General features: G+C 46.2%; 1 protein-coding gene across 1 annotated transcript in view; it reads left to right on the top strand.

The window, feature by feature from the left end:
- The window catches only part of LOC139228738 (cingulin-like protein 1), a 165,625-nt gene that overhangs the window by 101,696 nt on the left and 37,031 nt on the right, over positions 1 to 26,898 (top strand). Inside the window, exons 8-9 of the mRNA XM_070860056.1 lie at positions 8,213 to 8,374; positions 10,434 to 10,523. Of these exons, the coding sequence (XP_070716157.1) occupies positions 8,213 to 8,374; positions 10,434 to 10,523 (252 nt within the window). The remainder of the gene's footprint in view (positions 1 to 8,212; positions 8,375 to 10,433; positions 10,524 to 26,898) is intronic.

Here is a 26,898-nt window from a genome sequence, read left to right as displayed (position 1 = left end):
GTCTAGCATGATTTCCCTTTCAAAAAACCATATTAACTCTGCTTGACGGAATTATGCTTTTCCAAATGTCTTCTACTGCTTCCTTAATAATGGACTCCAATATTTTCCCAACGGAGCAGGCTCGAGGGGCCGTATGGCCTACTCCTACTCCTATTTCTTATGTTCTTATGTTCTTATGACAGATGTTGGGCTAACTGGTCTACAGTATCCTGCTTTCTGTCTGCCTCCTTTTTAAAATAAGGGCGTTACATTTGCGGTTTTCCAATCCGCTGGGACCTTCTCAAAATCCAAGGAATTTTGGTAGATTACAATCAATGCATCCACTATCTCTGTAGCCACTTCTTTAAAAAAAAAAGGATGCAAGCTATCAGGTCCAGGGGACTTGTCCACCTTTAGTCCCATTATTTTACTGAGTACTACGTATTTAGTGATAGTGATTGTTTTAAGTTCCTCTCTCCCTACAGCCCTTTGATTATCCATTATTGGAATGTTTTTAGTGTCTTCAACCGTGAAGCTTGATACAAAATATTTTTTCAAAATCATTGCCATTTCCCTGTTCCCCATTATTAATTCCCCAGTCTCATCCTCTAAAGGACCAACATTTACTTTAGCCACTCTCTTCCTTTTTATATACCTGTAGAAACTCTTACTATCTGTTTTTATATTTCTTGCTCGTTTACTTTGCTGGTTTTTAAAAGTTTCCCAATCCTCTGGCCTCCCACTAATCTTGGCCACTTTGTATGCCATTGTTTTAAATTTGATACCATCCTTAGTTAGCCATGGATGGTTATCCCTTCTCTTAAAGTCTTTCTTTCTCATTGTAATATATTTTTGTTGAGAGTAATGAAATATCTCCTTAAATGTACGCCACTGCTCATCGACTGTCTTACACTTTAATCTTTTTTCCCAGTCCACTTTAGCCAACTCTGCCTTCATAGCTCTGTACTCTCCTTTATTTAAGCTTAGGACACTGGGTTGAGATCTAACTTTCCCATCCTCCAAATGAATTTGAAATTTAACCATGCTATGATAACTCTTTCCTAGAAGATCCTTTATTAGGAGATCATTTATTAATCCTGTCCCATTGCACAGTACCAGATCTAAGATAGCCTGCTCCCTGGTTGGTTCCGCAAAGTACTTTTCAAGGAAACTATCCTGGATAAACTCTATGAACTCTTCTTCAAGGCTACCTTGACCAATTTGATTTTTGCAATCAATATGAAGATCAAAATCACCCATGATTATTGCCATTCCTTTTTTACAAGCCTCCATTATTTCTTGATATGTACTCTGTCCAACAGTGTAGCTTTTGTTCGGGGGCCTATAGATTATGCCTACGAGTGACTTCTTCCCCTTATTATTCCTTATCTCCACTCAAACTGATTCAACATATTGATCTTCTGAGCCAATACCATTTCTCATGACTACACTGAGCTCATCCTTTATTAACAGAATTACCCCACCTCCTTTTCTGTTCTGTCTGTCCTTCCGAATTGTCAAATACCCCATAATATTTAGTTCCCAGCCTTGGTCACCTTGCAACCACATCTCTATATTGTCTATCAGATCATACCCATTTATATGTTTTTGTGCCGTCAACTCATCTATTTTGTGACAAATGCTGCGTGAATTCAGATAAAGAGCTTTTAATTTAGGTTTTTTTAACCATTTTTCCCTGCTTTGACCCCACTTTCTGATGCACTCTCATGTTTATATATTCTGTCCCTTCCTGTCATGCTCTGGTTATCATTTCCCCCAGTGCTACCCTGCTCTATTGCCTTCTCCTTGCTCTTTGACTTTTTAAATTTCCGCTTACCTGAACCCTCCCCCCGGCTAATTTATTTAAAGCGCTCTCTACAGCCCTAGTTATTTGATTCGCCAGGACACTAGTCCCAGCATGGTTCAAGTGAAGCCTGTCCCATCAGAACAGCTCCCTCTTACCCCAGTACTGGTGCCAATGCCGCATGAATTGAAACCCATTTCTCCCACACCAGTCTTTGAGTCTTAAAACTCTCTGATTTTATGTACCCTCTGCAAATCGTGGCTCAGGTAGTAATTCAGAGATTATTACCTTTGTGGTTCTGCTTTTTAATTTGGCCCCTAGCTGCTCACACTCCCTCAATAGAACCTCTTTCTTTGTCCCACCTATGTCATTGGCTCCCAGCTGGAACTTCCCCCTCCCACTCCAAGTTCCTTTCCAGCCCTGAAGCGATGTCCTTAATCCCGGCACTGGGCAGGCAACACAGCCTTCGGAACTCACGCTCTCGGGTGCAGAGAGCCTTACCTATCCCACTAATGATACTGTCCCCTACCACTACAATATTTATTTTTACTCCCCCCACTTGAATGGCCCCCTGTACTATGGTGCTGGTCAGTTTGCTCATCCTCCCTGCAGTCCCTGCTCTCATCCACACAGGGAGCAAGAATTTCGTACCTGTTAGACAAGAGCAAGAGCTGAGGCTCCTCCAATGCTAATTCCTGGATCTCCATACCTGCCTCACTCATAGTCACACCCTCCTGTCCCTGGCCACGGACCAAATTTGAATTAATTAATCTGAGGGGTGTGACTGCCTCCTGGAAAGCAGCGTCCAGGTAACTCTCTCCCTCCCTGATGTGTCGTAGTGTCCGCAGCTTGGACTCCAGTTCATCAACGTGGAGCCGAAGTTCCTTGAGCTGCAGACACTTGCAGCAGATGTGTACAGTATTGTGTACAGTTTTGTTCTCCTAATCTGAGGAAGGACATTCTTGCTATTGAGGGATTACAGCGAAGGTTCACCAGACTGATTCCCGGGATGACAGGACTAACATATGAAGAAAGACTGGATCAACTCGGCTTATATTCACTGGAGTTTAGAAGAATGAAAGGGGATCTCATAGAAACATATAAAATTCTGACGTGATTGGACAGGTTAGATGCAGGAAGAATGTTCATGATGTTGGGGAAGTCCAGAACCAGGGGGTCACAGTCTAAGGGTAAGGGTTAAGCCATTTAGGACCGAGATGAGGAAAAACTTCTTCACTCAGAGAATTGTGAACCTGTGGAATTCTCTACCACAGAAAATTGTTGAGGCCAGTTCGTTAGATATATTCAAAAGGGAGTTACAGCTAAAGGGATCAAGGGGTATGGAGAGAAAGCAGGAATGGGCTACTGAAGAGCATGATCAGCCATGGTCATATTGAATGGTGGTGCAGGCTCGAAGGTCCGAATGACCTACTCCTGCACCTATTTTCTATGTTTCTATGTTTCTACATGATCACGATGGACCTCAATGGGGTCCACCAGCTTCCACATGTTGCAGCAGTAACGCATTGCCTGCCCTTCCTTCCATAATGTATTTAATTAATTAGATTTAGTTTTTAATCTCAGCCCTTAATTGAAAACAATGCCCAAGAAAAGAGAGAGAAATTCACCAACTAACCACTTCCCTGCTTTCCAGTGACTTTGAATGTAGTCGCCCTGTTCTCCTTTGCCGCCCGCTCTGAGCTGCTTGTGCTGCTCCCTGCGGTGGCTGCCTGCTTGCTGCTCCTTTATCCTCACCTGCCGACGATGATGTTCCCTCACAAGTCGGGGATTCGGCGCTCTGTCTATAGGTTGAGCAGGTTGGGCCTATACTCATTGGAGTTCAGAAGAATGAAAGGGGATCTTATTGAAACATATAAAATTCTGAAGGGCCTTGACAGGTTAGATGAAGAGAGGATGTTTACCCTCGTGGGGGAATCTAGAACTAGGGGGCATCGTTTCAGAATAAGGGGTCGCCCAATTAAAACGCAAATGAGGAGGAATTTTTGGAATCTTTGAAATTCTCTATCCCAGAGAGCTGTGGAGGCTGGGTCATTGAATATACTTAAGGTGGAGCTAGACAGATTTTTGAATGATAAGGGAATGAAGGGTTATGGGGAGTGGGCAGGGAAGTGGAATTGAGGCCAAGATCAGATCAGCCATGATCTTATAGAATGGCGGAGCAAATGGCCTACTCATTCTCCTATTTCTTATGTTCTTACACTTATCTTAGGGCATTTGGCTGGGTGAGCAACTGAAAATCTGCTGCTAAAGAACCGGCTTTGGAGCGCCCCAAGAGAGGCCACCCTGCATTAAAGAAAATTGGCACAAAAAACACACAAAATATTCCCGGTAAAGTCCCCCCCAAATAAATGTGATTCGCAAAATAAATTCAAAGAAATATCAATTTCACTTACCTTTTTCAATCATTCCTTCCCTTAGCGCCCCAGGACAGCTCTGCATGGCAGCTTTCTCTGCAGTGTCACTACAAGGCACTACGGGTACCACTCCAACCAATATCCCATCACTGTCGAAAGCGGGGGCGTTGCACACTGGCTGATCATTCAACCTCAGTACCCCTTTTCTGCTTTCTCTCCAAACCCCTTGATCCCTTTGGCCATAAGGGCCATATCTAACTCCCTTTTGAATATATCTAACGAACTGGCCTCAACAACTTTCTGCGGGAGAGAATTCCACAGGTTAACTACTCACTGAGTGAAGAAGTTTTTCCTCATCTCGGTCCTAAATGGCTTACCCCTTATTCTTAGACTGTGACCCCTGGTTCTGGAACTCCCCAGCAACAGGAACATTCTTCCTGCCTCTAACTTGTCCAATCCCGTCAGAATTTTATACGTTTCTATGAGATCCCCTCTCATTCTCTAAACTCCAGTGGATATAAGCCCAGCTGATCCATCTCTCCTCATATGTCAGTCCTGCCATGCTGGGAATCAATCTGGTGAACCTTCGCTGTACTCCCTCAATAGCAAGAACGTGCTTCCTCAGATTAGGAGACCAAAACTGAACACAATATTTCATGTGTGGCCTCACCAAGACTCTGTACAACTGCAGTAAGACCTCCCTGCTCCTATACTCAAATCATCTAGCTATGAAGGCCAACATGCCATTTGCCTTTTCATCGCCTACTGTACCTGCATGCCAAACTTCAATGACTGATGTACCATGACATCCAGGTCTTTTTGCACCTCCCCTTTTCCTAATCTGTCACCATTCAGATAATATTCTGCCTTCCCATTTTTGCCACCAAAGTGGATAACCTCACATTTATCCACATTATAGTGCATCTGCCATGCATTTGCCCACTCACCTAACCTGTCCAAGTCACCCTGCAGCCTTTTAATGTCCTCCTCACAGCTCACACCGCCACCCAGCTTAGTGTCATCTGCAAACTTGGAGATATTACACTCAATTCCTTCATCTAAATCATTGATGTATATTGTAAATAGCTGGGGTCCCAGCACTGAACCCTGTGGCACCCCACTGCCTGCCATTCTGAAAAGGACCCGTTTATTCTGACTCTCTGCTTCCTGTATGCCAACCAGTTCTCTATCCACGTCAGTACATTACCCCCAATACCATGTGCTTTAATTTTGCATACCAATCTTTTGTGTGGGACCTTGTCAAAAGCCTTTTGAAAGTCCAAATACACCACATCCACTCGTTCTCCCTTGTCCACTCTACTAGTTGCATCCTCAAAAAATTCTAGAAGAATTGTCAAGCATGATTTCCCTTTCATAAATCTATGCTGACTTGGACCGATCCTGTCACTGCTTTCCAAATGCGCTGCTATTTCAGCTTTAATAATTGATTCCAACATTTTCCCCACCACTGATGTCAGGCTAACCGGTCTATAATTCCTTGTTTTCTCTCTCCCTCCTTTTTTAAAAAATGGTGTTACATTAGCTACCCTCCAGTCCAAAGGAACTGATCCAGAGTCAATAGAATGTTGGAAAATGATCATTCCCTATTTCTAGGGCCACTTCCTTAAGTACTCTGGGATGCAGCCTATCAGGCCCTGGGGATTTATTGGCCTTCAATCCCTAACACAATTTCCTGACTAATAAGGATTTCCTTCAGTTTCTCCTTTTCGCTAAACCCTCGAACCCCTAGTATTTCCGGAAGGTTATTTGTATCTTCCTTGGTGAAGACAGATCCAAAGTATTTGTTCAATTGGTCTGCCATTTCTTTGTTCCCCATTATAAATTCACCTGATTCTGACCGCAAAGGACCTATGTTGGTCTTCACTAATCTTTTCCTCTTCACATATCTATAGAAGCTTTTGCAGTCAGTTTTATGTTCCCTGCAAGCTTCCTCTCATACTTTATTTCCCCCCCCCCTAATTATCACGGATAGATAAAACCGTGAAACCAGTGGCATTTTATATTGTATAAATAGGTGCATAAAGTACAAGACCAAAGCTTGAATGACAAATTTGTAGAAGCCACAGGTCGAGTATTGTCCAAGAATGACGCCCCCCCACCCCACCGCCGTGCCAATTTCCGGACCGGGCTGCTGCATGTTGCTGCCTCTAATGGCCCGGCCTGTAAGACCATCAGCAGACCGGGGCCATTAGAGGGAGCAATGTGCAGTGGCATGTCACTGCAGGGAGCAGCACGTGCTGCTGCAAGAGGGCGACGGCTGTGAAGAGGGCGACTGGAGTGGACGTTACCATAACCTATGTCGACGATTGGAGTGTGGGCAGGTACAGTAGAATCGGCGAGGTCGGGAGAGAGTTCGTAGAGGGACGTGATCGGGGCCCAGGAGAGTCGTGAGTTTGGGGCCCAGAAGAGGCATGGGCCCAGGGGCAGCACAGGACAACCCACACTGCGATATGTGTGCGGCACTAGGTCCGTGCAGCAGAGCTGGTCTCCAGTTGTTTGGTCAATCCTTGCCACTGGACCAAGACCTAGCACTGTCAAGATCGTGTGGTGGCTGGTGTGCAACGGCCATCACATGTTAAAAAAATCCATGCACAGGCATTTTCCACACTTCAAGATATAGTTCGGGACCTGGAATATTAGGTCCTTCATTGCAACACGGATGAACTCATCCCTTTTTGGTGTGGAAGCAAGTCATCCTCGTTTTGAGGGACTTCCTCTGATGATGACCAGGGGTGAGAAACAACACTTACGGGGAGAGGCTTGCGTTACTGGGATTGTTTCCAGTAGAGAAGGTTAACAGATTTAATAGTCTGAATAATTTTGATGGAGCAAATAGGGAAAGATTATTTCTTCTGGTTGAGGAATAGGTGAAAGGGGGTCATCAATTTTGAATTTACACTAAGAGAGTGAGGAGAGAGACTAGGAAACATTTCTTTATGCAGAGAGTTGTTATAACATTTGTTACAGGCAGCGGTTGAGGCTGAGGCAATTGCATCTTTTAAGGGAAGAGTAGATATATATTTGAAGCAGAGAAAAGAACAAGGCTATGAAAGAAAATAAAGACTTGCATTTATATAGCGCCTTTCATGACCACCGGATGTCCCAAAGCGCTTTACAGCCAATGAAGTACTTTTGGAGTGTAGTCACTGTTATAATGTGGGAAACGCAGCAGCCAATTTGCGCATAGCAAGCTCCCACAAACAGCAATGTGATCCTGACCAAATAATTTTTTTTTTTTTTGTTATGTTATGTTGTTATGTTGAGGGATAAATATTGGCTAAGACACTGGGGGTAACTTCCCCACTCTTCTTAGAAATAGTGCCATGGGATATTTTACGTTCACCTGAGAGAGCAGACTGAGAGAGCAGAGAGGGCCTCGGTTTAACGTCTCATCTGAAAGACGGCACCTCCGACAGTGCAGCACTCCCTCAGTACTGCACTGGAGTGTCGTCTTAGATTTTTGTGCTCAAGTCTCTGGAGTGGAAATTTTTCTAGCCCAATGGATCAAGTGGACCTCTGAGCTGTACAATGCTTTCAGAAGTGGCAATTCTGGCTGATTATTCCTTCCCTCTAACTCAATGCGTTGTGGCCAATCATAACACTGTTATTGCTATCCTGGCTGAAACCATAAACTGGGGATTGAAGCTTAATACCACACATTACCCATAGATGGCATAAATCATCTGGCCCAGCTCAAAATGAGTATAACCTCAGATGATGGGGAAGCATTAACATAATTCTCTGAAGTGAATCCTAGAAAGGAATAAAGTCACCTTTGCTACAGCTGAGGAGCTCATCATTGAGGTAAGGAAAACAGAAACAGGCCACGGAGGATCAGGTATCACAGGAAGCCTGTGAAAACACAATGGAGGATTAAAGCTGGTAGGCCAAGCATTCTGATGTTAGCGATGAGGTGGCAACTTGCTTTGTATTCAGCTTATTGAAGTTGAAGAGTGACTAATGTTATGTTTCCACTTCATTACCCTTTCTTTCTGAGCCACCATTTGATGTATGTGTTTGTGTTTACATCCAGTTTTATCTGCTGGAGACAGAGCTTGAACACGAGCGAGAGGCACATGAACAATACCAGCTGAGGACCAAGCAAATGGAGCGCCAACACGAACATTTACAAGCAGAAAGTGAGACTGCGCTTCTGATCAAAGAAGACCTAGCTCGGCAACTGAGAATTTCCGAGGTGGGTGATGTAAAATATTTTCAGAATCATTGTCCAACTCTACATCAGGAGCTTCCCCTATCAATCGTGCAGATCAGAAATTCAAGCGCACACACTGGACGATTTACTGACCTTTCTTTCAAATGTTTAGGAAGTTGTGTGCAGCACCAAGCTAGATTTCTGATAATGCTCTTCTGGCAGGGGAAGCTCCATAGTCACCCCCCCCTCCTTGTGTCTGCTAAAACAATGTCCAGGTACAGACAACCCATCAGGCCTCAGGGTAAGACGCTGTGGTCCTAGTCTTACCTAGTGGACCATTTCCCATACCTCGGGAGCCTACTATCAACAAAAGCAGACATTGACGACGAGATCCAACACCGCCTCCAGTGCGCCAGTGCAGTCTTCGGCTGCCTGAGGAAAAGAGTGCTCGAAGACCAGGCCCTCAAATCTGCCACCAAGCTCATGCTCTACAGGGCTGTAGTAATACCCGCCCTCCTGTATGGCTCAGAGACATGGACCATGTACAGTAGACACCTCAAGTCGCTGGAGAAATACCACCAACGGTGTCTCCGCTGTAGGGTGTTTGTTTTTTATGCTCTACTCTGATTTTTGGACCTCGGAACTTGTAGTGGGAAAAGGACAACATGTGGCACAAAATTTTAGGCTTAACCCACTGTTCAGTTTTATTATGCAACAGGACTAGACTGCTGAGAAAAATTTGATCTTAGACATACAATCACCATTGTAGGTTCGTGGTTCTTTTCTGGTAGTTAACTGCAGCTTCAGTTCCTTTCTTGTCCTTCAGTCTCTTCCTCCTGCTTCTGCTTTTCTGTTGTTTCTATTTTTATGTGTTCTCTGCTTTCTTCATGTTTTACTTGCTTGTAAATATATATATATTCATATATATTCAGGTTTTGAATAAGTTTCCCACTGTGACGAGACTCGATTTAACGATCCATTTAACTGTTTTGGTGATGAGATTGAATTTGTATGCAAAAGATATTTCCACATGCTTAAATGCTGTTAACCCAAAAATTTGCACCTTGGGGGTGGGTCCTTTGTTGTCACAGACATGAAGTCTCCAAAGGCTGTATCCTCACCCTGGTCACTTGAGTTCGGGGCTTCATGTAACAGTCCATTGTTGTTATGCATGAAGTCAGGTTTTTTTCTGTCCAGTTTCATTCCACAGCTTGCATCAATTTTATTAGTTCAGTTTTTTTTTCTGAAGATTAGTAACCTTACACCGCAAGATCCTACAAAGCCCCTGGGAAGACAGACACACCAATATTAGCGTCCTCGACCAGGCCAAATCCCCTGCATTGAAGCACTGACCACACTTGATCAGCTCCGCTGGGCAGGCCACATAGTTCGCATGCCTGACACGAGACTCCCAAAGCAAGCACTCTACATTCAGTCCATAAGTGTGACCGTGAGCTTTCGGTCACCTGTCATTTTAATTCCCCACTCCACTCCCACTCCGACATCTCTGTCCTCGGCCTCCTACACTGTTCCATTGAAGCTCAACAGAAGCTCGAGGAACAGCACCTCATCTTTCGTTTAGGCACTTTACAGCATTCTGGACTCAACATCGAGTTCAACAATTTCAGACTATAACCTCTGCCCAATTTTGCTTCCTTTCCTCCTTTTTTTGAACCCCCCCCTCGATCTTATGTAATTTTTACCATGGCAGCTGGCAATTATTCCGCCAATCACACCCTATCTAGACTAATCTCTTTCTGACTTCTGCCATTGCCATCTCAAGTTGGCCCATCATCCCTTTTGTCTCTCTAATCTCTCCTGTCTTCCACCCTATCACAGACCTTCCCTTTTGTTCTTTCTTCCCCTCCCCCTTTCAGTGCTTAAGAATCTGTTCTTTTCGAACATTCACCAGTTCTGGCGAAGGGTCATCGACCTGAGCCATTGTTTCTCTTTCCACACATGCTGCCTGACCCGCTGAAATTTCCAGCATTTTCTATTTTTATTATTAAAGTAAATTTAGTTTTTATTTCTGAAAGTGAATACAATTTAATAGAAAAAAAGGTATGTTTATTAACGTCCATTTCTTCTGGTAATTCTACAGGAGAGGGTAACAGAACTTGAAGCTGACTTTGAAGGATTTTATGCGAATATAAAATTGTGGGAACATAAACACTCCAAGGCTTGGGAGAAGGTAATCACAATCACAAGTAGTGCGGACAAAGAATTATGTTATGATAACAGGCTGCATTATTAAAGAAATGACTGTGCACTTTTTTCTGCATTTTTTTCCAGTTGTTTATAAACTGTTTAAGTTGGTAAATTGTTTCCATTCTTTGCAGATGAAATTACTTTTAAGGTCTGATTTTCAGAGGACCAAAATGGAGGTTGTGTTATCTACATGCACAGCTTCAGCTCAATCTGGCATGGACCGGTTTGGCTGAATGGCCTATTTCTGTGTCGTATATCCTATGTAGTAATAAGAGTTGTTTAAAAAAGATGCATGCTGAATGTTCTGATTTCAGGTGAGGCTCAGCCCCTGACATGAATGCCAGGCCAGTTTAAGCAAGTGGCAGATAACACGTCTGTCCTGTAAGTCCCAGACATTGACCATCTCTAACAAGAAAATGGCCAGACACCTCCTATAGCACCACTATTGTTGAGTTGCTCACCATCAATATCCTGGGGGTCTCCGCTGACTATAAGCTTCAGTGGACCTGTCCTGTCAACAATGTGGCTGCAAGAACAAGGCAGAGACTGGGTAGTCTACGGCTACCTCGGGACCCTTCAAAGCCTCTCTGCCATCTACAAAGCTCAAGTCAAGGAGTGTGATGGAAAGCGAACTATTTGCCTGGATGGGTGTAGCCATAACTACACTCAACTACAGGAAGCACTAATGCAACTCAACAAGCCTTCTTTGACAGCACCTCTCAGGTCTGTGAACCTCCTCGGATTTGGTAAGCATAAGCAGCGTTCTTTTCTTCAAATAGCAATTAGGAGAACAAAAGCTCCTTACGCGAGCAAAACTAGTCCAGGAGATCACATTGGCCTTGATTTACATTATAGAATACCTTCCTGTTGTACAAGGTGATTTCTGCCCAGACAGAAACTGGCCCAGCTCTCGCTTGAAGTCCCTTCATTATTCTAAAAACCTGGATCAAACATCCCTAAGACTCCGCTTTTCTAAAGTATAGAGACCCTGCTCTTTGAGCCTCTCTAGGTAACTACAGAGTTTTAAACTGGGAATCAATCTTATGGCTCTTCTCTGCATCCTTTCCAAAATCTCAATATTCCCCACCATGAAAGGAGACCAAAAATGGACAGTATTCTAAGTGAGGCCTAACTAATGTCTTGTACAAAGATTATGGGGGTGAAATTTATTATCGTCCCATTTGGGGGTGGTAACAGTTGGGAGGTGGGAAACTTAGCCCCAAGCGCTGAAGTCTCACCCCGTTCCAAAACTTTGGATTACCGCCCCCAGAGGAAGTGGAGCGGAAGTGGGCAGGAAAAAGAGTGGGAGAGCTATAGCGGTAGGGGATTCTATTGTAAGGGGAATAGATAGGTGTTTCTGCGACCGCAATCGAGACTCCAGTATGGTATCTTGCCTCCCTGGTGCAAGGGTCAAAGATGTATCGGAGCGGCTGCAAGGTATTCTGGAGGGGGAGGGTTAACAGCCAGTTGTCGTGGTGCATATTATACAGGTAAAAAATGGGATGAGGTTCTACAAGCTGAATTTAGGGAGCTAGTAGTTAAATTAAAAAGTAGGACCTCAAAGGTAGTAATCTCAGGATTGCTACCAGTGCCACATGCTAGACAGAGTAGAAATAGCAGGATAGTTAAGATGAATACATGGCTTGAGGAATGGTGCAAGTGGGAGGGATTCAAATTCCTGGGACATTGGAACTGGTTCTGGGGGAGGTGGGACCAGTACAAACTGGATGGTCTGCACCTGGGCAGGACCGGAACTGATGTAATAGGGGGAGTGTTTGCTAATGCTGTTGGGGAGGATTTAAAGTAATATGGCAGGGGGATGGGAATCTATGCAGGGAGACAGAGGGAAGTAAAATGGGGGCAGAAGCAAAAGGTAGAAAGGAGATAAGGAAAAGTGAGGGCAGAGAAATCAAAGGCAAAAATCAAAAAGGGCCACATTACAACATCATTCTAAAAGGAAAAAGAGTGTTAAAAAAACAAGCCTGAAGGCTCTGTGTCTCAATGCGAGGAGCATTTGTAATAGGTGGATGAATTAACTGCGCAGATAGCTGTTAACGGATATGGTGTAATTGAGATTACGGAGACATGCTCCAGGGTGACCAAGGCTGGGAACTCAACATCCAGGGATATTCAATATTCAGGAAGGATAGACAAAAGGAAAAGGAGGTGGGGTAGCATTGCTGGTTAAAGAGAAGATTAACGCAATAGTAAGGAAGGACATTAGCTTGGATGATGTGGAATCGGTATGGGTAGAGCTGAAGAACACCAAAGGGCAGAAAACGCTAGTGGGAGTTGTGTACAGACCACCAAACAGTAGTAGCGAGGCCAGGGATGGTATCAAACAGGAAATTAGGGATGCTTGCAAAAAAGGTACAGCAGTTATCATGGGTGACTTTACATATAGATTGGGCTAACCAAACTGGTGGCAATACAGTGGAGGAGGATTTCCTGGAGTGTATAAGGGATGGTTTTCTTGGCCAATATATTGAAGAACCCAATAGAAAGCTGGCCATCTAAGACTGGGTGTTGTGTAACAAGAGAGGATTAATTAGAAATCTTGTTGTGCAAGGCCCCTTAGGGAAGAGTGACCATAATATGGTAGAATTCTTCATTAAGATGGAGAGTGACACAGTTAATTCAGAGACTAGGATCCTGAACTTAAAGAAAGGTAACTTCGATGGTATGAGATGTGAATTGGCTCGGATAGACTGGTGAATAATGCTTAAAAGGTTGCCAGTGGATAGGCAATGGCAGATATTTAAAGATCACATGGATGAACTTCAACAATTGTACATCCCTGTCTGGCGTAAAAATAAAATGGGAAACATAGAAACATAGAAACATAGAAAATAGGTGCAGGAGTAGGCCATTCGGCCCTTCTAGCCTGCACCGCCATTCAATGAGTTCATGGCTGAACATTCAACTTCAGTACCCCATTCCTGCTTTCTCGCCATACCCCTTGATCCCCCTAGTAGTAAGGACCTCATCCTGGTTCAACTGTGGCTAACAAGGGAAATTAGGGATAGTGTTAAATCGAAGGAAGAGGCATATAAATTGGCCAGAAAAAGCAGTAAAGCTGAGGACTGGGAGAAATTTAGAATTCAGCAGAGGAGGACAAAGGGTTTAATTAGGAGGGGGGAAATAGAGTATGAGAGTAAGCTTGCAGGGAACATAAAAACTGACTGCAAAAGCTTCTATATATATGTGAAGAGAAAAAGATTAGTGACGACAAATGTAGGTCCCTTGCAGTCAGAATCAGGTGAATTTATAATGGGGAACAAAGAAATGGCAGACCAATTGAACAAATACTTTGATTCTGTCTTCACTAAGGAAGACACAAATAACCTTCCAGAAATACTAGGGGACTGAGGGTTTAGCGAGAAGTAGGAACTGAAGGAAATCCTTATTAGTTACGAAATTGTGTTAGGGAAACTGATGGGATTGAAGGCAGATAAATCCCCGGGGCCTGATAGTCTGTATTCCAGTGTACTTAAGGAAATGGCCCTCGAAATAGTGGATACATTGGTGGTCATTCTCCAACATTCTATAGATTCGGGATCAGTTCCTATGGATTGGAGGGTAGCTAATGTAACCCCACTTATTAAAAAAGAGGGAGAGAGAAAACAGGAAAGTATAGACTGGTTAGCCTGACATCGGTAGTGGGAAAAATGTTGGAATCAATTATTAAAGATGTAATAGCAGCGTATTTGGAAGCAGGATTGGTCCAAGTCAGCATGGATTTATGAAAGGGAAATCATGCTTGACAAATCTTCTAGAATTTTTTGAGGATGTAACTAGTAGAGTGGACAAGGGAGAACCAGTGGATGTGGTGTATTTGGACATTCAAAAGGCCTTTGACAAGGTCCCACACAAGAGATTAGTGTGCAAAATTAAAGCAAATGGTATTGGGGGTAATGTATTGATGTGGATAGAGAACTGGTTGGCAGACAGGAAGCAAAGAATAGGAATAAACGGGTCCTTTTCAGAATGGCAGGCAGTGACGAGTGGGGTACCACAAGGTTTAGTGCTGGGACCCCAGCTATTTACAATATACATTAATGATTTAGAAGGAGGAATTGAATGTAACGTCTCCAAGTTTGCAAATGACACTAAGCTGGGTGGCAGTGTGAGCTGTGAGGAGGATGCTAAGAGGCTGCAGGGTGACTTGGACAGGTTAGGTGAATGGGCAAATGCATGGCAGATGTAGTATAATGTAGATAAATGTGAGGTTGTCCACTTTGGTGGCGAAAACAGGAGGGCAGAATATTATCTGTATGGTGACAGATTATGAAAAGGGGAGGTGCAACGAGACGTGGGTGTCATGATACATCAGTCATTGAAAGTTGGCATGCAGGTACAGCAGGCAGTGAAGAAGGCAAATGGCATATTGGCCTTCATAATGAGAGGATTTGAGTATAGGAGCAGTGAGGTCTTGCTGCAGTTGTATAGGGCCTTGGTGAGGCCAAACTTTGAATTTGGAGTGTATGGAGAAAGAGTCAGACTGAACATTGTGAGCTCAAAGTAAATTGTGACTGTAGTCTTTTATTGCAAATCTCCAGACTGCCTCTCCAACTTTGAAGCCTCTTGAGATACCTGTGCTCCCAAGGGATTATGGGATCCCTTGGGACTCCAGGGAATGAGCCCTCTGGTGGCTGTACAGAGTAAATGCAAGTATACATAAATAACAGTTTTGGTCTTCTAATCTGAGGAAGGACATTCTTGCTATTGAGGGAGTGCAGCGAAAGTTCACCAGACTGATCCCGGGATGGCAGGACTGACATATGAAGAAAGACGGGGTAAAGAAAATGCATCAGTGCCTGTTTGGCCGCAAAATTGAGCTGGAAACCGATCACAAGCCCCTCATATCCCTGTTCGCTGAAAACAAGGGGATAAATACTAATGCCTCAGCCCGCATGCAAAGGTGGGCACTCGCGCTATAAGCGTATAACTATACCATCCGCCACAGGCCAGGCACCGAGAACTGTGCGGATGCTCTCAGTCAGCTACCATTGCCCACCACGAGGGTGGAAATGGCGCAGCCTGCAAACTTTTTGATGGTGGCGCAGCCCGTAGACTTGTTGATGGTCATGGAAGCGTTTGAAAATGAAAAATCACCTGTCACGGCCCGCCAGATTAGGACGTGGACCAGCCAGGATCCTCTGCTGTTCCTAGTAAAAAAACTGTGTACTGCATGGGAGCTGGGCCAGCATCCCCGTTGAAATGCAAGAGCTAATCAAGCTTTTCCAGCAGTGAAAGGATGAGCTGTCCATTCAGGCAGACTGCCTGTTGTGGGGTATCCGCGTTGTGCTACCCAAAAAGGGCAGGGAGACGTTCATCTCGGATCTCCACAGCACACACCCGGGTATAGTAACGATGAAAGCGATAGCCAGATCCCATGTGTGGTGGCCCGGTATCGACTCTGACTTAGAGTCCTGTGTACGGCAATGTAGCGTATGTGCTAAGTTGAGCAATGTGCCCAGAGTGGCACCACTAAGTTTGTGGTCCTGGCCCTCCAGACCATGGTCGAGAATCCATGTCGGCTATGCGGGCCCGTTTCACGGTAAAATGTTCCTGGTGGTGGTGGATGCTTTTTCAAAACGGATTGAATGTGAAATAATGTCGGGAAGCACTGCCACTGCCACCATTGAAAGCCTGAGGGCAATGTTTGTCACCCACGGCCTGCCTGACATACTGGTCAGTGACAACGGACCATGTTTCACCAGTGCCGAATTTAAAGAATTCACAACCCGCAATGGGATCAAACATGTCACCTTGGCCCCGTTTAAGTCAGCCTCCAATGGGCAGGCAGAACGGGCAGTACAAACCATCAAACTGAGCCTTAAACGAGTCACAGAAGGCTCACTCCAAACCCGCCTGTCCCGAGTACTGCTCAGCTACCGCACGAGACCCCACTCGCTCACAGGGGTGCCCCCGGCTGAGCTACTCATGAAAAGGACACTTAAAACCAGACTCTTGCTGGTTCACCCCAAGCTGCATGATCAGGTAGAGAACAGGTGGCAGCAACAAAATGTAAACGATGGTCGCGCCACTGTGTCACGGGAAATTGATCTGAATGACCCTGTGTATGTGCTAAACTATGGACCCAAGTGGATCGCGGGCACGGTGATAGCTAAAGAAGGGAGTAGGGTATTTGTAGTCAAACTAGACAATGGACAAATTTGCAGAAAGCACCTGGACCAAACGAGGCTGCGGTTCACAGACTGCCCTGAACAACCCACAGCAGACACCACCTTTTTCGAGCCCACAACACACACCCAAAGGATCAACGACACCACGCCGCACCAGGAAATCGAACCCATCACGCCCAACAGCCCAGCAAGACCAGGCTCACACAGCAGCCCTGCAGGGCCAACAACACGCCAGCCCAGCGAGGGCACAGCCAACACACCAGAACAGACATTTGTACCGAGGCGGTCCACCAGGGAAAGAAGGCTCCCAACTGCCTCACTTGTAAATAGTTTTCAGCTTCACTTTGTGGGGGAGTGATGTTGTGTATCTGTAAAGCATGCACTCCCATGTTCCACCACCAGGGAACGACTCCCCTGAAGTCCCAAGGCCATCCTAGACTGGGTGATGTGTAATGAGAAAGGACTAATTAACAATCTTGTTGTGCGAGGCCCCTTGCGGAAGTGTGACCATAATATGGTAGAATCCTTTATTAAGGTGGAGAGTGACACAGTTAATTCAGAGACTAGGGTACTGAACTTGGGGAAAGGTAACTTCGATGGTATGAGACGTGAATTGATTAGAATAGACTGCCGAGTGATACTTAAAGGGTTGACGCTGGATAGGCAATGGCAAACATTTAAAGATCACATGTGTTGTGTTCCTAACACAGATGAGACTGCACACAGGGAGGTGAAAGTAACATTGACCACAGTCTTTATTAAGACATTCCAGAGTGAGTAACAGGCCTTAGTGGCCGGCTTATATACAGAGCCAGCATCCCTTGGGAGCACTGTATATAAGCTGGCCCCTAAGGCCTGTTACTCACTCTGGAGTGTCTTAATAAAGACTGAGATCAGTGTTAATTTTATCTCCCTGTGTGCAGTCTCATCTGTGTTAGGGACACAACACATGTGATCTTTAAATGTTTGCCATTGCTTATCCAGTGTCAACCCTTTAAGTATCACTCGCCAGTCTATTCTAGCCTATTCACGTCTCATACCATCGAAGTTACATTTCCCCAAGTTCAGTACCCTAGTCTCCGAATTAACTGTGTCACTCTCCATCTTAATAAAGAATTCTACCACATTATGGTCACTCTTCCCCAAGGGGCCTCGCACAACAAGATTGTTAATTAGTCCTTTCTCATTACACATCACCCAGTCTAGGGTGGCCAGCCCTCTAGTTGGTTCCTTGACATATTGGTCTAGAAAACCATCCCAGTACACTCCAGGAAATCCTCCTCCACCGCATTGCTACCAGTTTGGTTAGCCCAGTCAATATGTAGATTAAAGTCGCACCATGATAACTGCTGTACCTTTATTGCACGCAGCCCTAATTTCTTGTTTGATGCCGTCCCCATCCTCATTAATACTGTTTGGTGGTCTGTACACAACTCCCACTAGAGTTTTCTACCCTTTGGTATTCCGTAGCTCCACCCATACCGATTCCACATCATCCAAGCTAATGTCCTTCCTTACTATTGCATTAATTTCCTCTTTAACCAGCAATGCCACCCCACCTCCTTTTCCTTTCTGTCTATCCTTCCTAAATGTTGAATACCCGTGGTTGTTGAGTTCCCAGCTTTGGTCACCCTGGAGCTGTCATGTATCTTACATTATTATACATAACTGTATCCTAACATGCTATACATGACTGTAATAAGATATGACCTGCAACCACCAGCATACCTTACCACCAGGAGTGCACTTGCAAGAGACAGATACATAAGGACAGGTCTCAGGCAACAGTTGCGTGGGGGGATCCCAGTCAGTGAGTGCGGACGAGATCTGTATGCCAGCAGCAGTCGCGACAGGCGACCCTGCAGTGTGGGACCTTGGACTTTAAGCATGCCTTGTTTAATGATTTGCACTGCTCTCTCCGCCTGGCCGTTGGAGGCCGGCTTGAATGGTACCGTCTTGATGTGATTTATGCCGTGGTCAATTATAAAGTCTTGGAATTTTGCGCTGGTGAAGCACGGACCATTGTCACTGACCAATATGTCAGGGATTCCGTGCATTGCAAACGTGGTTGCGAGGCTCTCCACAGTGGTGGAGGTTGTGCTCGAGTTTAAAATGGTGCATTCGATCCACTTTGAAAATGCATCTACAACTACGAGGAACATTTTGCCCATGAATGGGCCCGCATAGTCTACGTGCACCCGCGACCACGGTTTTGTAGGCCAGGGCCAGGGGCTCAGTGGAGCCTTCTTGGGGACATTGCTGAGTTGGGCACAAACGGTGCACCTTCAGACGCAGAGCTCCAAGTCTGTGTCAATACAAGGCCACCAGATGTGGGATCTGGCTATGGCCTTTATGAGAACGATCCCCGGGTGCTCGCGGTGGAGCTCCCGGACAAATGCCTCTCTGCCTCGCAGAGGCATGACTCCTCGGCTGCCCCACATCAGGCAGTCTGCTTGGAGTGATAGCTCATGCACATGCCTGTGAAAGGGTTTTAATTCCTCGAGGCAGGCATCGCGAGCCTCTGCCCAGTCACCGGTTAGGACACATCTTTTTACGATGGATAACTGGGGTCACTGGCCGTCCAGGCTCTGATTTGGCGAGCCGTCATGGGCGAACCTGTGGACTCAAAGGCATTGATTGCCATGACTATCTCACAGTCCTGTTCGTCAGAACCTTCCGTGGTCACCAGGGGTAACCTGCTGAACGCGTTGGCACAGTTGTCTGTGCCTGGTCTGTGCCTTATTGCGTAGTCGTAGGACGCCAGCATGAGTGCCCACCATTGAATTCGCGCCGAGGCGTTGCCGTTTATTGCCTTGCTCTTGGATAGGAGGGACGTGAGGGGCTTGTGGTCGGTTTCTAACACGAACTTGGCCCCGAAAAGGTATCGGTGCATCTTTTTGACACCGTACACGCATGCGAGCACCTCCTTCTCTACCATTCTGTACCCGCGCTCCGCCCACGAAAGTGACCTGGAGGCATAAGCTATGGGTTGTAATTTGCCCGCACTATTGACATGTTGCAAAACGCATCCGACCCCATACGCTGACGCATCGCATGTGAGAACTAGCTTTTTACCTGGGTCAAAGAAAGTCAAAACACTGTTGGAACATAGAAGGTTACGTGCCTTATTGAAGGCGCGTTCCTGGGCGTCCCCCCAAAATCAATCGCACCCCTTCCTGAGTAGCACGTGGAGAGGCTCCAGCAGCGTGCTTAAGTTCTGCATAAAGTTCCCAAAGTAATTGAGTAGCCCGAGAAAGACGCGCAGTTCTGAGACATTCCGGGGCCTGGGTGCCAGGCGAATTGCTTCTGTTTTGGACTCTGTTGGGCCGATTCCATCAGCGGCAATCCTTCTGCCCAAAAATTCAACCTCGGGTGCGAGAAACAGGCACTTGGATTTCTTGACTTGTAGGCCTACCCGACCCAACCGCTTTAGTACTTCCTCCAAATTACGGAGATGGGAGCGGTGTCCCTGCCCGTGATAAGTATGTCGTCTTGAAATAAAACCGTTCCCGGGATGGACTTGAGCAGACTCTCCATGTTGCGCTGGAATATGGCAGCTGCCGACATGATGCCGAATGGACATCGATTATCCATGAAAAGGCCTCGATGTGTGTTGATAGTGGTGAGTAGCTTGGATTCCTCGGTCAATTCTTGCGTCATATACGCAGATGTGAGGTCTAATTTTGAGAAAAGTTTACCTCCAGCCAATGTGGCAAATAAGTCCTCCGCTCTGGGCAGCGGGTACTGGTCCTGTAGGGAGACTCTGTTTATGTTAGATTTGTAGTCCCCACAGATTCGTACGGATCCATCAGGCTTCATGACTGGGACGATGGGACTTGCCCAGTCGCTAAATTCCACAGGTGATATAATGCCTTCCCGCAGAAGCCTGTCGAGTTCGTGTTCAATCTTTTCCGTCATCACATAGGGTACAGCTCTGGCCTTGTGATGGACCGGTCTAGCATCCTGTGTGATATAGATTTTGACTTTGGCCCCTTTGAAAGTGCCCACACCTGGCTGAAAGAGATGTTCAAATCGCTTTATAACTGTTGAGCAGGAGGTCCGTTCCTCTAATGACATGGCATGGACATCATCCCATTTCCAGTTTAGTTTTGCCAGCCAGCTTCTCCCCAGCAGTGCTGGGGGGTCTCCGGGGACAATCCACAGGGGAAGTCGGTTCATTGTCTCTTTGTGTGTGACAGAGAGCATGGCGCTGCTGAGGACTGGTACGATTCCTTTGGTATAGGTCCTTAGTTTGGTGTCAACCCTTGTGAGTTTTGGTCTGTCTCTTTTATGCGGCCACAGTTCAAATTTTTGAGCCCCATGAGAGATTGACTCGCTCCCGTATCCAGCTCCATGTTGACAGATATCCCGTTGAGTAGGACCCTCATCATTATAGGAGGCGTCCTGTTGTAGGAGCAGCAGCCATTGATCGTGTTGACCCGCTATACACCGGTGTCCCGGGTACTGTCCCCACCATCTTCTGGTCCGCTTTCCGACCCATCCGATTCGTATACCAGCCGAGCTGCCGTTTTTTTGCACATGCGGGCCAAATGCCCTGTATATCCACAATTTCTGCAAACAGCCTGCTGAAATCGACATCCCCTTGACAAGTGCCCACCCCCACACCTCCAGCACAGACCTGTTCCATTGTTCAAAGTGTTCCCAAAGAATGAGCTGCGTCCGGCTGATCTCTCTTGAGCTTCTCTCAGTTTGTAGTTGATTGCTCGCATTGTGGGTTGATGAGGTGTGAACGGCCGTTCCTGTGGCCCTTGATGGCTTCTGCCTGCTGTCAAGAGCCTGTTCTCCCGGTTTTGTCTGTGTGGGGGTAACAGCTTGTTTAGTGCTGTGAACTTCTTGTTCCAATATTTCGTTAGTTGTCGTACCTGCATTGTAAATCAACCTCGTTTCTTCTTCCCCTACCAAGAATGTCTGTGCAACCAGTGCTGCTGCCTCTAAGGTCAGGTTCTTGGTCTCTATGATCTTTCGGAATATGCCTGCGTGGCCTATTCCTTCAATGAAAAAGTCTCTCAGCATTTCTCTCCTCAGTTCATCGGAGAACTCACATAAACTAGCCAACCTCCGAAGTTCCGTCACAAAGTCGGGTATGCTCTGGCCCACACAGCGTCTGTAGTTGTAGAACCTGTTTCTGGCCATGTGTAGGCTGCTCGCTGGCTTCAGGTGGTCTTTTACCAGTGTGCTCAATTCTTCAAACGACTTGCTTGCTGGTTTCTCGGGTGCCAACAAATCTTTCATTAAAGCGTATGTTTTCGAGCCACAGCTGGTCAAGAGATGGGCTCTTCTCTTGTCTGCCTTATCGTCGCCTAACTAGTCTTTGGTTACATAAAGTATAAAGTCCTCCCAATTGTCTCCCGCATTGTACTTTTCATCTGATTCGTTGTTCGCCATTCTGTGGATTCTGTAATCCCGTAACCCGTCGCTACTGTTGATGAAAAGGAATTTAAAAACAAGGTTCTCATTAATCCTCCCAGAAATGCACGAAATCGTTGAGGCAAAGCACCATAAGCTGACTGAGTACCATGACAGAAATTCGAGGGGGAGATGGAATGAGATAGGGGACAAAGTGTTTGTACTAAAATATGGCAGGGGTCCCAAATGGCTTGCAGGGACAGTAACGGGCAAGGAAGAAAACAGGCTACTGGTAGTACAAATGGACAATGGCAAAACCTGCCGGAGGCATGTGGACCAAGTCAAAAGCAGATTTACCAACAACACTGCAGAACCAGAGGCAGACTACAATGTGGAACTCGCACCACACCTGGTGGACAGACAGAGGGAACAACCTGAGGAAAGGGCAATCCCAACAGACAGCCCAGGCGAGTCAACAACAATCACACCAATCGAAACAGACAGCCCACGCGAGATACCAGCAGCCACACCCAAAGAAAAACAGAAATCAAGGCAAACAACTGAACCACAACTCAGACGCTCCATGTGAGAGCGTAGACCACCTGAGAGACTGAACCCATAAAGACAATAAGACCTTGGGGGAGGGTGATGTCATGTATCTTACATTATTATACATAACTGTATCCCAACATGCAATACATGACTGTAATAAGATATGACCTGTAACCACCAGCATACCTTGCCACCAGGGGTGCACTTGCAAGAGACAGGTATATAAGGACAGGTCTCAGGCAAGTGCAGCATTCCAGAGCTGTGAAATAAAGGTGCAGGTCCAGAGTGACCTTAACTTCAGGTGAGGGCCTTCGATGATTCCTCCAGTTTCTGCGTCATGTACGCTGAAGTCAGATCCAACTTTGTGAATGTCTTTCCTCCCGCCAGCGTTGCAAAGAGGTCGTCAGCTTTTGGTAGTGGGTATTGGTCCTGCAGGGAGAAACGATTGATAGTTACTTTAAAATCGCCACAGATTCTGACGGTGCCGTCTCTCTTGAATACTGGGACAATAGGACTGGCCTATTCGCTGAACTCAATCGGTGAAATGATGTCCTCTCGTTGCAGCCGGTCTAGCTCGATCTCTCCCCTTTTTCTCATCATGTACGGTACTGCTCTCGCCTTGTGATGGATGGGTCGCGCCCCTGGAGTTAGGTGGATCTGCACTTTTGCTCCTTAGAATTTCCCGATGCCTGGTTCGAATAGCAAAGGAAATTTGTTTTAAGACCTGGGCACACGAAGTGTCGTCAGCAGGTGATAGCGCTCGGACGTCGTCCCAGTTCCAGCGTATCTTTCCCAGCCAGCTCCTGCCGAGCAGCGTGAGACCATCGCCCGGTACCACTCAGAGTGGTAGCTTGTGCACCGCTCCATCGTAGGAGACCTTTACGGTAGCACTGCCGATTACAGGAACCAGTTCTTTAGTGTAAGTTCTTAGTCTCGTGCGAACTGGAGTTAAGACTGGCCTTGAGGCCTTGTTGCACCACAACCTTTCGAAAGTCTTTTTGCCCATGATGGACTGGCTCGTGCCTGTGTCCAGCTCCATTGACACCGGGAATCCATTTAGTTCAACATTCAGCATTATCAGGGGACACTTCGTGGTGACTGTGTACACCCCATGTACCTCTGCCTCCTCGATCTGAGGCTCTGCTTCGTAGTGATCCTCCATGGATCTGTCCTCCTCTGCAACGTGGTAGTTTGCAGGTTTAACAGGCTTAGCAGCTTGCCTACACACTCATTGGAGGTGTCCCATTGTTCCACAGCCCTTGCAAACGTATCCGTTGAATTGGCATGAATGGAAAAGATGATCAACCCCGCATCGCCAACAAGGTGTTAATGGTCTTGCATTCATCACCCTTGATGGTGGACTCTGAGACATCTGCAGACGTGCAGCTGCAGATATGTGTGACCTGCCCTGTACGTTACGATTCGAAAACAACATCACTTGGTTCACAGTACTTGTAGCAGCACTTGTGTGCTGAGAGATTTACTTCGTTCTGTCACTGGTGGCAATGAATGCCTGGGCTATCGCTATGGCCTTACTCAGGGTTGGGGTCTCTACAGTCAAAAGCTTGCGAAGTATGGTTTCATGGCCAATGCCAAGTACGAAAAAGTCTCTGAGCATGTGCTCCAAATGTCATTAAAATTCGCAATGTCATGCAAGGCATCTCAGCTTGGCGACATGACTCGCTACTTCCTGGCCTTTAGACCTTTTGTTGGTGTCGAACCGGTACCTCGCCATCAGAACGCTTTCCTTCGGGTTCAAATGCTCTCGGACCAGTGTGCACAAATCGTCGTATGATTTTTCCATGGGTTTCGCTGGAGTGAGCAGATTCTTCATGAGGCCATACGTTGGTGCCCCACAGACGGTGAGGAGGATCGCCCTTCGTTTGGCAGCGCTCTCTTCCCCATCTAGCTCGTTGGCCACGAAGTATTCGTCGAGTCACTCCACAAAAGTTTCCCAATCATCTCCCTCCGAAAATTTATCCAGGATGCCCACTGTTTTCTGCATGTTTGGGTTCGCTATCTGTGTCTCGTCGCCAGTTGTAGTGTATGGAGAAAGAGTCAGACTGAACACTGTGAGTTCAAAGTAAAGTGTGGCCTTAGTCTTTTATTGCAGGTCTCCAGAGTGCCTCTCCAACCTGTGAAGCCTCTTTCTATACCTGTGCTCCCAAGGGATTTTGGGATCCCTTGGGATTCCAGGGGATGAGCCCTCTGGTGGCTGTACAGAGTAAATGCAAGCATACATATATAACAGTTTTGGCCTTCTAATCTGAGGAAGGACATTCTTGCTATTGAGGGAGTGCAGCAAAGGTTCACCAGACTGATTCCCGGGATGGCTGAACTGACACATGAAGAAAGACTGGATCGACTGGGCTTATATTCACTGGAATTTAGAAGAATGAGAGGGGATCTCACAGAAACATACAAAACTCTGACGGGATTGGACAGGTTAGATGCAGGAAGAATGTTCCTGATGTTGGGGAAGTCCAGAACCAGGGGTCACAGTCTAAGGATAAGGGGTAAGCCATTTAGGACCGAGATGAGGAGAAACTTTTTCACTCAGAGAATTGTGAACCTTTGGAATTCTATACCACAAAAAGTTGTTGAGGCCAGTTCGTTGGATATATTCAAAAGGGAGTTAGATGTGGCCCTTACGGTTAAAGGGATCAAGGGGTATGGAGAGAAAGCAGGAATGGGGTACTGAAGTTGCATGATCAGCCGTGATCATATTGAATGGTGGTGCAGACTCGAAGGGCCGAATGGCCTACTCCTGCACCTGTTTTCTATGTTTCTATGTTTCTATATTTATATCAAGCGCTCCTCTTCCTTCTTGGGGTGCTAACGGAGCGGACTCCTGAGCAGCACTGAGCACGGAGTCGTGCAGCGCTGCTGCGTCTAAGAGGCTCTTGCCTTCTTTAAAGGGAAGGGTCCACACTGCAGACTGCAAGGGGTTGCTGCACGATCGGCCCGGCACATGAGCAGAGTGCCAGGCTGAACGATCGCAGGCAGGACCCCGCAAAGCAAATGGAGCAACAGCACCAACAAGAAGATACGTTTTTCTTTAATTCCACTGGTCACCTCGCCTTTAATTATCATTCCGGTAGCGGTCTGGCGCCCACGCCGCGACTCCTGCAGCTGTCTGTGTTTTCGCCCAGCGAAGCTGCAGGGGGCGAAAGTGAATTTTTGGGCCGGGGCGCTCATTGGACGATGCGCACGGCGATGATGTCACGATCTCCGAGTGCAGCAGATCGAGGCGCAAAGCCGTAGCGCCACTGCGAAATGCCTGCCCAATATAGCGGGAGCCGTGAACAGCTCCTCGTCCGGTCGGTGACTCATTTGCATCCCATTAGCGCCCCCGGGGGCACTAACTGGAGGTGCAAATGAATTGAATTTCTAGCCCAAAATATTATGCTAAGTTTTATTGTGAATTATCCAGTGAATATACCGTTGAACCATATTCACATTAGCTATAGCTTCATGGGATTGGTCATGAACCTTTAGATATTGATGCACTAAAACACCCAGAACTTTCTTTCACCACTGGCTTTAGTTATTTTCCTTGTAGGGTATATGCATGTGTGGCATTTGAACTGCCCACGTGCATACCACTACACTTTTCTAAGTGAAATGCAATTTGCCAAACACAGGCCCAATCATCTAGTACATCTAGATCTACTTGTCGTAGTTGAGCATCCTCTACAGTGCTAACTCTCACACATACCTTGGTATCATCCACGAACCTGTGGATTATTCCCCCAACATTTATATCTAGATCATTAATGAAAATAGTAAATAGCAAAGGCCTTAATGCTGATCCCTATAGAATACCACTGATAACTGGTCTCTAAGCAGATCCAAATCCATTGAGCGCCATTACGTCCCTGAGGGCATTCAGCCCGTTCTCAATCCACTGCAGCAGATTACCACTAATTCCACAAGATTCTATCCAGTCCCTTGTTAAAAGCTTTCTGATAGATCAACTAGACACTGGGTTACCCTCTTCCACCAATCTGGTGATTTCTTCAATATATTCAATCAAATTGGTAAGACATGTCATTCTTTTCCGGAAGCCACATTGGGTGTCCCTGGTATGGCCTTTTGTGTCTAAGTGCTCATATAGTGCATTCCTGATGATTTCCTTGAGCATCTTACCTATTTCTGATGTCAAGTTCATGGGCCAGCAGGTATTCAGTTCTGCCTTATCCCCCATTTAAAAAAATTGGAACTATGTTAGCCTTCTTCCAGTCTAAGGGAACATCTCCAGCGAGCAATTAAAGATATGGGCTAAGGACT

This window comes from Pristiophorus japonicus, chromosome 2 (genome assembly GCF_044704955.1).
Source record: "Pristiophorus japonicus isolate sPriJap1 chromosome 2, sPriJap1.hap1, whole genome shotgun sequence".
Taxonomy (NCBI): domain Eukaryota; kingdom Metazoa; phylum Chordata; class Chondrichthyes; family Pristiophoridae; genus Pristiophorus; species Pristiophorus japonicus.
This window is presented reverse-complemented; position numbering and strand designations above follow the sequence as displayed.